Raw genomic sequence first — 14882 nt, forward strand, 5'->3', positions numbered from 1 at the left:
CAATCTATTTGTTGTTTCATTAAGTTTAGGCAAATTTAAGTTAGTGAAATTACCAGTTTTTTGATTCATAATTCATGGTTTATAGCAGTGTCTACACAAACAGGGCTTTACATTTACATTTACATTTATTCACTTAGCAGACGCTTTTATCCAAAGCGACTTACAAATGAGAAAGATACAAGCAGTCACTTTACAGCATCACTAATATGTTCAGTTAGCATGTAATGGTTTATGCCCTTTTGTTTATGTACTGTAATATCAAATAAGGCTTTGCGGTGTCATTAGCTATTGTTTTTATTTTTCTTTTCTCTCTGTAAATCACCATTTGGATAAAACCTGTGCAAAATAAACAAATAAACCTGTAAATCTGAATATAGCTGAGTCAGTGAATCTTTTCAGTACAGTAACAGCATCAAAAACCAAATTCAGTAATTATTAATCTTATGAAATATGTAAGCAGCACATGCACAGACTTAATTTACTCGGTTATATCTTCCTCTCAGATGACAGAGTAGGTGATGCAAAAAAATTCACAAAATGTTCACACTGGAGTTCAAGTCTTTAATGAATTAATGATGTGTCTTGCTGGATATTTGGAGGGGTAAAAAGAAATCCAACATTTTATCTGTTCCTGTACTTTTGCTTGCCTAAAAATTGGGTGGTCTGATACAAAAGGTTCTATGTTGTTTAACTCATCTAGATGTAAATAACAGGAAATAAAAGCTGAAATCTGAAACTCTCGTCTCCTATACATCTTTTGATCTCAAACCCAAATATCTTTGGTGTATAGTACAAACAAATTAATTGGCCTTCTTGTTCCAATAGTTTCTAAGGGGACTGTACATACATAGAAACATACACAGATCAGCCATAACATTAAAAACACTGGCAAGTGAAGTGAATAGCATTGATTATCTTCTTACAGTGGCACCTGTCACAGGGTGGGATATATTAGGCAGCAAGTGAACAGTCAGTTCTCGAAGATGATGTGTTTAAAGCCGGAAAAATGGGCAAGCATAAGGATCTAAGCTTTGACTTTGACAAGTCCAAATTGTAATGGCTCGAATAGACTAAAGTGCAATAGATTGGTTAGATACACTGTAATCAGTTGTGGTTGAAAAGAACCAAATATTTCAAAACATTTTGAAATGTTAGTTTAGCACTAAGGGTTAATATCCCATTTCATTTTTAGTATAAAATGTATGAAAGTAGCTATTTTTTTAATCAGTATTTGAGAGAGATGTACAAATCTTTTCATTCACCACAAAGATCACCTGGGGGTCCTTTGGATGATGCAATATCATGCTGACTGTTATTACAGCTTCACTTCATAACATCATCTTCATAGCTTCACTTCATACCATCATTCCACCATGTTTGTGGTTGTGCCACCCTGACATTTGAGAACAAATTGCTGGACACTACTATTGTTTGTGAAATTAGTTTATTTGAAAGAGTTCAAACATAAAATCATGCCACAGTATTTTATTTAGAATGTATTAATCATTAAACACCTTTTTAATAGTTTTCTTAGGCTGTTCATTTGTGCGGACAGTTGCACCGCCTGACATTTTGGGGGTTTGAGATACCAAAACATAAAATAATATATATTATTTAAATGTATTGAAAATGCATTCAAACTAAATAGGTTTTATAGAATAAAGTGATACATGTCATGAATTTATAAAATTATTTTAAATGGAAATGATGTACTCGGACACAAAAATATGCATGTCATGTCATTGACCCAGAACTTCATGGGGGTCCATAGGCATAGAGTGTTTTGGTAAACTGGGAAGTTTTGATGCCTTTTCTCAGGTTTGTTGATGGTGGAGTGGCAGGACCCTCTATATCCCAAGTGACGTTATAGTGCCTGCCCCCCTAATAAGAAAACATACAATCACTAAAGGATGCCTACACACATTTGGTGCTTGGCCCCCAAATAAATATGAGAAAACATACAATCACTATAGTGTGCCTATGCATTTTGTTGTTTGGCCCCCTAATTACAAATGCAGAGCAGTCCTTGTTACAGAACTCAATTCTGATCCAGTACAATCCATGCAATCTAGACTATTCTATGCTCATTAAAATTAGGTCTATTCTCTTCTTGCTGCATAACCTTGACTTTGCTCTGAAGTCCCGTAAACCACTTGTGGCTGAGGATTTCCTCGAAGTTTGGCCGAGAGTGAGGGTCTTGTTCCAGACACCACCATATCAGATCACGGCAACCTGTATGTGCAGTGATGACGTATTTTAGGCAGAAATTGGACATTTAGATAGAAATTCAAAATTCAAATATTTTTAAAAAAAATCTATTAATTTTGTAACAGTGTTTACATATTTACTATACAGGTCTAAATGTGATGCTTCTGCATTTTCTCACCTCCAGACAGACCAGGAGCTAAGCGCAAGTTACGATGACGGTATTCACCCCAATAGTCCGTTCCATTGTGGTCTTTGTGATTTTGCGAGTAAAGGTGGCAATTGTTCTAGCGACGGCCTCACAGTAATCAAGGGCTTGATCAACAAGTCCAGACCTGGCTAGCCTGCTGGCATGATAGCACTTGTCTAAGGCAGACAGAGTCATTTATTCTTAGTACAATGGTTCACACTTAAATTTGGGGATCAGTTTGCATTAAAAGAAGAGAAGAAGAGAAATTTCAACCTGGAAGTTAGGTTGGGCGAGCCCTGATGTCAGAGAGCATACATATTCCTATACCTCAGTTCTCTCGATAGCTTCCCTCATGGCTGAATGACTGACTGGCAAACTGGTACAAAGAGAAAAATACACACGCGCATGCACACACACAAAATACCTGTCACATCCAATCAGATCAAAGCTGGATCCCTGACATGTTTGTAGCTCCTCCATTGCCACCACGTAGCAGATATGTGCTTCATAGGTTAGTTCTTCAGAGTCTACGGATGAAAGACCAAACATGTATGTGAGGATCAGGGTCTGTGAAACATAGTTCATGATATATTTACAATATGTGAATTCCTGAAAAATACTGTTACTGATCCATACCAAGCTTTTCTCCCATTTTAACCACAGCGTTTAAGTTCTCATGTTGTGGTTTAGCGGAGCATAAAAGTTGTGCCAGAGGAAGACACCAACCATCCTGGTTCTTAACCATACCAAGCTGTAGCAGGAATTGTCACGTCAGTCATCACAAAAATACACAATTACAATACACAACACAGAAGGTTGTAATGCTGGTGTGTTAATAAACTAACTTTTTGATACCTTCCTTCAGAAAACCATAGCCCTTGAAGAGGAGCGTAGCGACTTCAGCCAGCATTACATCCAGTAAAAGAAACGCCTTTAAGTTTAATTTATTGTAGGTATATTTATTCATTCATGCACTTACAATTCAGAGGATGTTTACTTTCTTGCATAAAAATCTCTTGATACATTTATCATTCATAATTTGGCTTAAACAATCAGCACATAATGAACTACAACACTTACACCATTTCTGATGCAGAGCAACTCCATAATCTGCCAGAAGAAATAGGCCTCCTTTTGCTCAGGTTCATCCACATGTTGTACACACTCCTGAGATTTCCTCTGGATGAAATAAACCAGGTCGTCAATCTGCATTTTATTGCTGCAACAGATGGATATGGATTACTACACATATCCCCTGATGATAGGTTTCAGAACATTACTGTTTTAATAGTTTGCATATTTAATGTTCAACTTGTGTGTGTTATATGAAAGGAGAAAGAAGGTCTCACCTCATCAGAGGGCCAGGAATAGTTATACTATCACCACCAGCCAGGTCATTGTCACCATGGAAGACACCAGCATCCCCTGGAGTCAAAACCTCAGTTAGTAAGGCTACAGAATAAGAACCTGACTCACATAAATGTTATTAATGTTACAGATTTTGTTTTTAATCTGATTGTGTCTAGGATGATAAATTGCATCACTACATGACAAAGTTCAAAAACAAATACTTTTCTTTGAGGAACACTGTGCCTCAAATGATCACTTATTTGCTTATCTATTGTCTGTTATCTATGAAATTTGGTTATTGGTTGAACTTTAAATTCTTATGTCTTTATGTATACATAGCAAGAACTCATTGTGTAGTTCCCTCAACATTCCCTTAAATTTACTCCGTGTGTGTGTGTGTGTGTGTGTGTGTGTGTGGTACCTGGTCTGCATGGATGAACACGAGGTTCTTGATCAGGATGGGGCTTATGAACAGTGGGGTTCATTGTCCTCATCATTTTTTAGAAAACTATGGAACATTAGAAATATATATGGTTATTAATTTATTTCGGTTTTAAAAAAGTTATGTATGTATAAGATTATGTATAAATTATTTTTCTCCCATCCATTCTCACACCCAACATGTTAAAAACTGAGGCAGAAGCCTTCAGAGACTTGTGGAAGTCTCTTCATTAACATTATTTTTTTTGGTACGCTGTCATGTTGGCAAATCAAAACACTTCTCAGAGTTTTAGGGAAATTTACTGTCTCTACTATAGCTATAATATTCTAGTACCTATATTGTCAAACATATACAAGCAACGTTATTATGATTCACAATGAATTTTTTTTTGGCTAATGATAGAGTAAAAACTGGAACAGTTACTCCATTGTTTTTTTTTATTTCAATTTGATTGATTGTTGGTTTTCTAAAATTTTACAATGTTTTTGTAAAGTTTATAATCAAGTCAAAAAGCTAATCAGGCAAACTCCATTAGCTACTAAACTAACTAATCTAGGAAATAAACACAGAGCTGGACACACACATTATCTATTTTAGACAGCTTGCTATGCATAGTCATTCAACATACATTTGGTGTAAATTTATATATTTTTATTAATGTCCCAGGTTTTTGGTGCCATAAACATAACATTAAAATATGGAAATATTGAAATATGGTTCACATCTTGCTGTGTGTGTGTTTCTATGCAGATTTTCTATGCAGATGATGCATGGGGGGGGATTGACTGCTGCTACTTGCGATATTTATTCTCATAGAGCACATATCAGTGCCCTGCACTAGTTTAAACACTAGGAAACGGATAATGGATTCTTCTCGTATGGAGTGGCGCATGGCTGACGTCATTTTGTAACGCCAAAACCCGGAAACAAGTTAGCATTTTAGACCGTCCTAGCCTGAAATACAGTCTTTGGTGAACACAAGCACAAAAATATTTTCACGATTTATTCTACGACATAAAATACATCAGTTATACCCCACTCGTAATTTTTTAAAAAAGCTTTTACGTGTATTGAAAAAGGCTGTTGCTAATTGCTAAATGGCACTACAGACGTTGTCGGGGACATTAGACGTCATCACGTGGAACAGGAAATTTTTTTTTTGAAAATAAACTGGTTCAGGTATGTTATACACAATTCCCACAAAAAAATTTGGATAAAGATTCATCCACGGAGTAAATCCGTATTATGGAAAATGTTTTTAAATTAACGTTGGAAAAGTTGTCGGAGGTTTGGTGATGGTGACGTTGAAGTCGAGCGACCGTGGTGTAGTTCGTTTATAGTATACGGTTAGCTATTTTATTTCTGGAGATTGTATTTAGGCTTCAAACTTCATAAAATGTTGTGTTCATTTGTGAAAATTATCTTGATAGGCAAGACGTGTTAGTATTGTAATCGTTTGTCGATTACAGAGCTTATTTTTTTCTTCGATAAACCAAAAGCCTGTGGGAAAATCCTATTAGATTTCTGTCGAGGTGTGAACCAGTGTGATGCTAACTTTAAGCATCACAGAAGCTAGCAACACTAGCTAATACAGCATTTTGACTAGATTCGTCATATATTTAAAAATCAAAAACCCGATATACATCAGCAACTGTTCCAACAGCTCATGATTTTAACTCCAAGAAACCGTCAAGTTCGCATTTTAAGCCCCATTTATAAGACAGACCTGCTTATCCGGCTTGTTAGCAGTTAGCTCGCTCGCTACCAGGGATGAACCTCTAGGTTGGACGTGTGTTCCCACCATTGAAGTCTGTAAACGCGAACATAAAAAATACAGTCAGTTACTTATTTAATCAGTGATTTCTAGTTTAGCACGATAAACCCGTTAGAGTCAGCATACCAGTTAGCTAAGGCTGGCTAGCTAGAGTTATATGTAATTGATGAAATACAACCAAATATCAAATCTAACAGCAGAATCCAGCATAAAACTTATGCTAAGACACCGTAAAATGTAAAACATTTAAGGGATATTAAACGTTAAATCACCTCTGTTGTTGTTGATATTTCACGATAACTGGGAACTCCTACTTCCCACATTAGAGAGTTCTACCCCGGGATACGTAAATACCACCACAGCTTACCAAAATACCGCCTTCCATGTCCCACACTTCTTATTTCTTGTTTCTTTTTTCATCTTTACAGTCCCTCAGCCAATTGCCTTTTTCCCCACAGTAACTTGCCACAATATTTATTTTTTTCACAGTAACAAAATTTGTGTGTGTGTGTGTGTGTGTTTAAATTATCTATAGTTCCATAATAATTACAACATGCCTCACAGTACTTCACACAAAACAACAATCCTTTACATGCCTCACAACTTTACACGAAGTACAACTTACTGATAAGAGTCATTCAAATCAGTCAGTCAAAATGGGGTTTTAAGAAGTTAAAAATAAAAACGATGCTTGTAAAGTCCACATGACATGATTTGAGAGCCATGATTTGATTTCACATGACACAATAAATATGTGCAACAGTTGTGAATTCACCAACATTTAAATAGTTTGGCCAATTTTGATTTGAATACTTATTGCTTATCACCCTATAGAAAAACATGTATCCCACACGTGTACCACAGTTTGTCAATTGGACCTACAGCTCATGAAGAGAAGCTTTTTTGTCATTTTGAACAAATTTTCAATGTACTGGAAAATCTATCAAGGTGGACTTTATGGGTCCAAATGGCTTTTTTGTTCCCCATGAGAAATAAGACATGTATATCAGATTTCAGACATTTTGGACTTATGGGGTGGAGTGAAAATCACATAGATTTTGAGCGTGGTCTGTAGCACCACCTATGTGCTCACGTGGGCCATTTGTGGTGTGGAAGTTACTCATAGCCTGTAGTATCAATGTGCTAAATTTAAAAACTTTTTACCATTCAGATCTTGAGTTATTGGGCACTTTACAGAGATAAGGAGAATAATAGTAATAATAATAATAATAATAATTATCAATAACAATAGGGTTCCTCCTGACGGAGGAATCCTAATAATAATAACTGTCTAGAAAAAGGTACCGAAGCACTCGGGCCCTCACAACCAGACTGTGTAACAGCTTCTTCCCCCAAGCCATCAGACTGGACTGATACACACGCGTGAGCACACATGCGTGCGCACACACACACCCTGAACTGAACACCATCCCACTCCCATTGAAATATTTGCACATTCCTGCATTGACACTGTTGCATTTTTTGCTGCTACTGTATTCTAAAATATATAGTATCTAATTCATTGTCACTATAAACACTTTACCTAGCTGCTACCACAATAACTGCTATGTCCATATTTGGTATAAGCTAATTTGCTGAATACTCAGTCATAGCATGTTATGTTTACATTGATACCATTTATAAATTATATTGTTAATCCTTGGCACCTTTCTTTTGCACTACCTGTTATATCAGACACTTCCACACTAAAACTGTGTACTGTTCGGCACTACACTGTCACTTACTGTGCCTATTGTCCTGTTTTAGTAATATTGTACTGTCCTGTGTTCTTAGCACATGTCTGCACGTGCACTTTATGTAGAATGTTTGTAGACCTTATTTAGTTCTGTGTCGTCTCATGTGATTAGTGTTTTGTTTTATGTAGCACCATGGTCCTAGAAGAACATTGTTTCATTTCACTGTGTACTGTACCAGCTGTATATGGTTGAAATGACAATAAAATCACTTGAACTTGAAATAATCACAGAAACTTTGTTGCTCAATTTATGTATGTATTTATTTCCTGATAATTTTTTTATTGAACCTCCCACTGTCATTGACATTACCACATACATATGAAATTAGCCTACGCTTTTAAAAAAAGGTGCTAATGTTTCATATAAAATGCACTATATGAACAAATATTTTTGGACACATGAACATTACACCCACTGAACACCTTTGGGATGAACTGGAAGCCCCAGGCCTGCTCACCCGACATCGCTAATGCTCTTGTAGCTGAATGAACACAAATCCCCACAGCCACGATTATAACAACAAGGGGGACTAAATCTGGAATAGGATGTTCAACAAGCACCTATGGGTGTGATTCTATCTTAGTGCACTGCTTCTCCCCTACAACCTGACCCGCGTTCTCAGGTCCTCCGGGGTTCGGACTTTCTCCGTCCCTAGATTTTGTCTTTCAACCATGGGTGACAGGTCTTTCAGTGCTGTAGCACCTAAAATCTGGAATTCTCTCACTTTTCGCAACATCACATCCATCTCCATCCATCCAAATCCCAATTAAAAACGTATCTGTTTTCACAGTGTTATGTCCTAATCTGTTATAATGCATTTTCTCAGTGACTGTACTGTGTATTTCTTTTGTGTTTGGTTGCTCTTTGTTTGTCACATTGTGTTTGTGTCCACGATTGTTCATTGTTTATGCATCATTGTATTGTAAAGCGTCCTTGAGCTCTGGAAAGGCGCTATATTAATTAAACATTATTATTATTATTATTATTATTATTATTATTATTATTATTATTGTTATGTTCAGGTGTCCACAAATATTTGACCATATAATGTATATTCAGATATAAAATAAGCATCAATAGTTACAAATTATGAATGCATTAGATTAATGTTTTACATTTGCAATTCAGGGTGCAGATACAAAAGAGTGGGGAGGATGGTTTTAAAAATGTTTAAAAAAAATGCCCATAATATTTTTTAAAACAGCACAGTCACTGGGTTAGTCATTCTAGAAAACACAAAAACAGCATAAGCTGAAATTTTATGTGGAGCGTATTGAACAAATATTGGAATGATTATGGAAGACAAAGAAAATATAAAAAGTGGAGAGGCACAACAAATGTAGGTGATAGTGTACAGTAAAAACAGTAATAAAAACTGAGTTGTTGTAATATGTGCAATACCCGTTTTTTTTTTTTTTGGAAGCCAATATGGTTAGTCGATTTACAAATTTGGCATGATACTTAATTTTATGGAGACTATATTCTACTAATTCTGGAATGATTATGGAAGGCTGTAAAGCATTATGAAAATAGAGAAATGCAGTGGCATGACAAAGGGTGATTAACATCTTACAAAATTATCTTTAAAAACTGGACGTATTTAGTCTGTAATTCATGCCCTGCACCATCATTGAAGAAGTTTTAAATGCTGCACTGAGCTGTTAGGCCGTGGTCAGTTCCTCCATGACATCTTTTGCATGTTTCCACAAGGCAGCTACCAGAAGCTGAGCAGCTATTTTGCTGTTTGTGTACTCCAGAACTTTCCTCATCTTGGCCTGCTCTGTCTTCTCAGCTTGCACGTTTGCCGCCATTTCATTAGTGAAGTGAAGGTCATCAACTATTCTATGAACAGTTTTTACATTATCAATAAGTTTACCCCGGTTCTTCCTCAGAAATTCCTGATTATCTGGAGTATATAAAGAGGAGAAAGAAGTGAAGAGACAGAAGAGGTTAGAAATTCGTCAAAAACGTTCATCGTACAGAAGCTGTTCATACTGTGGATTTTGGTTTCAGCTCATGGAAGCGCTAAACGCTGCCAGTGGATCAGGAGTTACCTGCAGTTTCCGCAGTATCAGCTTGAGAGGTGTTGCTGTCCTTTTTCTTATCTTTGAGAGCTAAGAAGACATGAAGAAATTAATTAAATTCATCATAGACAGGACAGCAATGCAGAGTGTGTGCGAGTGTGTGTGAGAGACCGACACACGTGCACTATTAGACATACATACTGTATATACATAAATATATAATACGAATGTTAACATTTGCCATGCCGTCCTTTGACTTTGACTAGAGAGAGAGAGAGAGAGCTCAGTGGAACAGGACCACCAGCTGCACAATAACATCAACACTGTAAACATGCATACAATGCTAATAAAACATCTTTTTATTATTATTATTATTATTATTTATTAAGTTGTGTGTAAACTTCTGTAACTTAATGTTACAAGTGCTTTGACGATGTAAAGCCTTTTACTATCTCAATAAAGCAACTTAAATCTGTTAGCTTGAGAGCTCACAGTACAACAGTACAATACAGTACTTTGCTACCTGAGGTATTTACTGTTCTTATCCACTCCTTGAGCGCCGGTCTGGATTCATTCACATCGTCTTTCTTCAGCAGCTCTAGAAATCCGATGCAACAGGGATCTCCTTTTTTCAAAATGATGTCCAAGAGTTCAGTAACTTTCGCAATGGGATCTTGGATGCTTTTGAGCTTCAGGTATTCAGACATGGTGATCAGCTTCCGGGAATGAACATGCTGGATAATCAGTTCCTCTCCCGATAGCCATTCAATAAGTTGCACTTTTTTATCCTGGATTATGTCCATTGTTCCTGAAAAGAAACATGCAGAGCTGTAGATTTACAAGTAAACTTTCAAATATCAAAGAAAACATAGTGTATAGCCGAATGTAGCCTGATATTGTAGCGTGCAGACTCGGATTTTCTATTTACAGTTCTGACCGGTTTTGTGAAGCTCTCTCAGTACATTAAGTACGATTATAGCTGAAATATTGATTACAGTTACTCTGGATTAACGCACCTAATCAGCTGCTTCTTCTCCGAGTGTCAGAAAGTTTTTAATAATATATATATACTTTCTACATCAAGTACTTACCTTCGCTTTCGATTTTTCGCAAGAACCGGAGTTATGTCTGCTCAACCACTAGATGGCGATAGGTGCGCGATATGGAAAGCGTGTATGCCTACATGGACAAATTTAGACCAAAGGTTAAAACTGATGTATAGTGTGCCACAAAATAAAAATGGTGTGGATCATCTAAATCAATGTTTTTCAGCGGAGACAGCCTGAATGGAGGCATGTATTTTCCTGTACACAGCTTCTGTAATATACATAGAGCTGATAAACATCTATGATTCAAGGTGAATTATTTAAATAACAAACAATGCTACGTTTTTGTATCATCAAAACAAAAGAGCACAAGTAAAAAAAAAAAGTTAAATTAATTGCAACTGTAATGATGATGGCTCAGGTCTCTCTTCATTCACGCATAAATCTTTCGCCTTTTACGAAAGATTTCCATGGAGAGGAACGTTGATGAGTTCAGCTAATTTTTGTGGGCTTTGCTGTGGCAAAGCTGTATATGTTTTGCTTGTATTTACTCATTTGTAAGTCGCTTTGGATAAAAGCGTCTGTTAAATGAATAAATGTAATGTAAAATGTAATGACGACAACAAAAGCAATATAATCACAATAATAACAACACAGCAATAGCAATGTTTTAATAAGGCTAACTGCCTGGGCATGTTTTAGAAATGTGACTGCTAACAGAAAAATACATTGCAGTTTTTTTGAGCAGGCACCCTAGGCATCGTTCTTCAGGTATATTTCACAGTCAGTGGAAACGTCTTTTTAATCAATATTGCTTATTTATTTATCCATCAAAAGACAATGATTGTATCACATGATCACACCACCATTTTCTTTATTAAAAAATGATAAAACTGTGAAAATGTAGTGGAATGATTTTCCTGGGTTATATAAATTTTTTTTATATTGTGTACAGAAACAGTAATAAAAAGACATATCATAATATTATCTTAGAAAAGGTATGGTATTTGGTCTGTAATTCATGCCCTGCACCATCATTGTTAGGCCGTGGTCAGGCCCTCCATGACATCAGTTCTTTTTTTGAGGACCAGTATTTGTGTTCATACTGAGGCTAGAAATCTGAGAGCCGCTTATCATAGGGACGTAAACACTGCTGCCATCAGTTGCAGAAATATTCACTGAGCTACCTGTTGATGAAAAAAGATTTGCATTATAACTTCCAGTGAGCATCCAGATAAACTGGCATGGTATTGGCTGAATGGGATTTTTAAAAATGAAATATTCATGGTATACATGGTCATTATTCACACCTGAGCTTTGGACAGAGTGCTTTGGAGCTGCTTTTATTTCTGTGAAAAAGAGGAAAGAAAACATTGTGTGAAATAATATTTAGCTATTACATTCATCCAGATACCAGTCATTCTATATTTTTCATAGGTGGAAAAGTGATTGTTGCAGTGTTGGGAATGTTACTTAATATACTGCGAAGTATATAATTACTTTCAGTTGTAATAGAGAAGCTGGAAAAAGTATTGCTTCTTGAATAGCTTGAGTGAACGGATAAATAGATGCTACCTGTTTGGATGATGTCATTCAGATAAGCTAATTGTTGGCTATTTGCGTTACTGCTTTGTTAGGAAAAAAAAAATCATCTGTTACTGAAATATTCCATAAGTACCTAATTATGATTAGAAGGAGCACAATAATCTGAAATGTTATGCAGATTTAAATAAAGAGGTGATTAGTTTTATTCAGTAATGTATTATGCTCAGATTGGACTGGGTTATACTATTTTGTATTTCATTTTTAAATATATTTTTATCATATATATGATGAATGACAAAAAAGAAGACATTTGACATCATTTGCTAGAGTAGGCTAACCAATAGGGCTTTGCAATTAGAGAGAGAACCAACCAGCAGTGTCGATACCAGCAAGAAATTCTTGAGTTATCTGAGAGAAAAAGAATGAATTGGAGCCAATCTTGTAACAAATGGAAAAGATTGGAATTCAATTTGGGAGATTTTTTTATTTTTATTTTTTTGAAAAGGCAAATGTTTGCATAGCCTATGAGGAGACTTTGTTCAATTTTTTTTTGTTAAGATAAATCCATCCATCCATCTTCTACCGCTTACTCCTTCTTCAGGGTCACAGGGAAACCTGGAGCCAATCCCAGGGAGCATCGGGCACAAGGCGGGGTACACCCTGGACAGGGTGCCAGTCCATCACAGGGCACAATCACATACACATTCACACACACACCCATTCATACACTACGGACACTTTAGACACGCCAATCAGCCTACCATGCATGTCTTTGGACTGGGGAGGAAACCGGAGTATCCGGAGGAAACCCCCACAGCATGGGGAGAACATGCAAACTCCGCACACACATGGCCCCGGCAGGAATCGAACCCCGGACGCTGGAGGTGAACGTACTAACCACTAAGCCACCGTGCGCCCTTGTTAAGGTAAATCTTTTATTATATTTATAATTTGTTATTTTTGCAGTGTAAATGGTTTTTGTGTAAACACTGTGGTTTTCTGCAAGTTGTGTTTTAAGCTATGTGCTTTTATATATATATATATATATATATTTACAAGTGTTTCAATTTAAAAAAAAAATCATTTTAAAGCTTAGTAGCTGTGGATGCTTATTGATATTTGTTAAAACTTCATATTTCAGTATCGGTATTAGAAAATACCAAACTGGACATCAATATCAAGGTCACATGAGTATTGTAATTTATGACAGATGTTTTTTTTTTTTTTTTCCTGTAGAGGACATTTCATCTAATTGTAATTTATTTTGGACAAGTTCTGCTTCTGAAGTGTTCCTGTTGTACCTGCTGAGCAAGCTTCACTTGAGTTAATTGAATATGTCAGCAGAACACTAGGTGAAATGACCACGTGATTTCCTGGCAGCTCAGATTGTGTTTTAGTGTTTGCTGATTTGGAGATGACGTGTAGCTTGCAGCACTGAGTACAGTGTAACACCGTGTAAATCTCGCTTACCTGAGGAGGTATTTACTGAAGTTATCCACTCCTTCAGCTCCGGGCTGCTTTCATTCACATCGTCTTCTTTCAGCAATTTTACAAAGTCCATGCACACACTTTGTCCCTTTTGCAATATTAGGTCCAAGAGTTCGGTTATTTGTCTTCCAGGGTCTGAGATGCTTTTCAGTTTCTTGTATTCATCCAGGGTTATCAACTTCCTAGAATGGACGTGCTGCAAAATGTATTCGTCTACGCGTAACCATTTAATAAGCTTCACCTTATTACTTGTGATTATGTCCATTCTTCCTGAAATAGAAAATGCAGAATTTAGTTCAAGTATAAACAAACAAACAAACAAACAAACAAAAAAATATATCCAATAAACTCCTGACTGTGAACAATGCAGTAGTTAATTAGTTAATTAATTACTATCACTTTATGGGTTAAAACAACTGCTTTCCTTATTTCTTCTTTCCTCAGTGCATTAAACATTAGGCTACTAAAGAAATATAATAATAATAATAATAATAATAATAATAATAATAATAATAATAATAATAATAACAATAATTTTAAATAATAATAATGATTAAAGTCTGTATATACGCACCGTGTTGCTGTATTATCGGTTGTTCCGGGTGTTGCTCATGCATGTGTGTCACTTCTAAAATTTGACATAACAGTTTCAAAAGGATTACCACCAGAGGGCGCTGTTTAACCAAATGGCTGAAAGTGACAAAAGTTGAATGATAAAAGAGGATTTAGTAAAAAATTATTTTGAGTTGATCCTTTTATTTAATATAGTTTGAATAAGAATTTATTCAAACGGTTAATTTTTTTTAAATGAAATATGAGCTATGTTTGATAATTTCTGACCATGTTATGTCATACATGTCAACATTATTTATCATTGATACCAGTGGTCTATGAAGCAGAGCCAGGAGCCAGTCTTTATTTATTTATATATATATATTTTTGTGTGGAAATGACAACCCACCATTTATCAAAGTTGCATGTATTACGGAGGTCTTATACCAGCCCTGGCAAAATTATGGAATCACCACACTTAGAGGATGGTCACCTGGGTTTTTCCTTTT

General features: G+C 36.0%; 2 protein-coding genes and 1 non-coding gene across 13 annotated transcripts; 1 reads left to right on the forward strand and 2 right to left on the reverse strand.

Moving 5' to 3' along the window:
• Nucleotides 1-344: 344 nt before the first annotated feature.
• Nucleotides 345-6783, reverse strand: LOC128609072 (uncharacterized). 11 transcript variants are annotated; one of them, XR_008386181.1, is made up of 9 exons: nt 6234-6782; nt 5914-5997; nt 4167-4253; nt 3745-3820; nt 3476-3614; nt 3251-3326; nt 3032-3146; nt 2387-2922; nt 346-2232 (listed from the first exon to the last, which is right to left on the reverse strand). XR_008386181.1 is itself a non-coding variant. In XM_053627414.1 (9 exons), the coding sequence occupies exons 3-8, from the start codon at nt 4240-4242 to the stop codon at nt 2526-2528; spliced, it is 555 nt and encodes a 184-aa protein (XP_053483389.1). In that variant the 5' UTR covers nt 4243-4253; nt 5914-5997; nt 6234-6779; the 3' UTR covers nt 346-2232; nt 2387-2525. The 11 variants fall into 11 exon arrangements, 2 of the variants coding, with proteins under 2 accessions (XP_053483389.1, XP_053483388.1); XR_008386183.1 differs by having other exon boundaries at nt 3241-3272; nt 6234-6781; XR_008386180.1 differs by having other exon boundaries at nt 3251-3292; nt 6234-6781.
• Nucleotides 6784-7899: 1116 nt separating this feature from the next.
• LOC128609076 (uncharacterized) lies at nt 7900-11139 on the reverse strand. Its single transcript, XM_053627419.1, has 4 exons — nt 10834-11139; nt 10266-10550; nt 9773-9832; nt 7900-9624 (listed from the first exon to the last, which is right to left on the reverse strand). Exons 2-4 carry the CDS (start codon nt 10543-10545, stop codon nt 9380-9382), a joined length of 585 nt encoding a protein of 194 aa, XP_053483394.1. The 5' UTR covers nt 10546-10550; nt 10834-11139; the 3' UTR covers nt 7900-9379.
• A 62-nt stretch (nt 11140-11201) lies between these two features.
• LOC128609397 (U5 spliceosomal RNA) lies at nt 11202-11316 on the forward strand. The gene has a single exon (XR_008386218.1). It is a non-coding gene; the product is annotated as a U5 spliceosomal RNA (small nuclear RNA).
• Nucleotides 11317-14882: the final 3566 nt, after the last annotated feature.

The sequence above is a fragment of the Ictalurus furcatus genome, chromosome 6, assembly GCF_023375685.1.
Source record: "Ictalurus furcatus strain D&B chromosome 6, Billie_1.0, whole genome shotgun sequence".
NCBI lineage: Eukaryota > Metazoa > Chordata > Actinopteri > Siluriformes > Ictaluridae > Ictalurus > Ictalurus furcatus.

Bases quoted from the DNA above. Each gene is read 5' to 3' on its own strand.
- LOC128609072 (XM_053627413.1), bottom strand. From the start codon at position 4,242: ATGATGAGGACAATGAACCCCACTGTTCATAAGCCCCATCCTGATCAA. The intron at 3,821-4,166 runs GTACCACACACA...TTTTGACTCCAG, and splicing joins TGTTCATCCATGCAGACCAG to GGGATGCTGGTGTCTTCCAT. The intron at 3,615-3,744 runs GTGAGACCTTCT...CATCTGTTGCAG, and splicing joins ATTCCTGGCCCTCTGATGAG to CAATAAAATGCAGATTGACG.
- LOC128609076 (XM_053627419.1), bottom strand. From the start codon at position 10,545: ATGGACATAATCCAGGATAAAAAAGTGCAACTTATTGAATGGCTATCG. The intron at 9,833-10,265 runs GTAGCAAAGTAC...ATGTCTTCTTAG, and splicing joins AAGAACAGTAAATACCTCAG to CTCTCAAAGATAAGAAAAAG. The intron at 9,625-9,772 runs GTAACTCCTGAT...TATATACTCCAG, and splicing joins TGATACTGCGGAAACTGCAG to ATAATCAGGAATTTCTGAGG.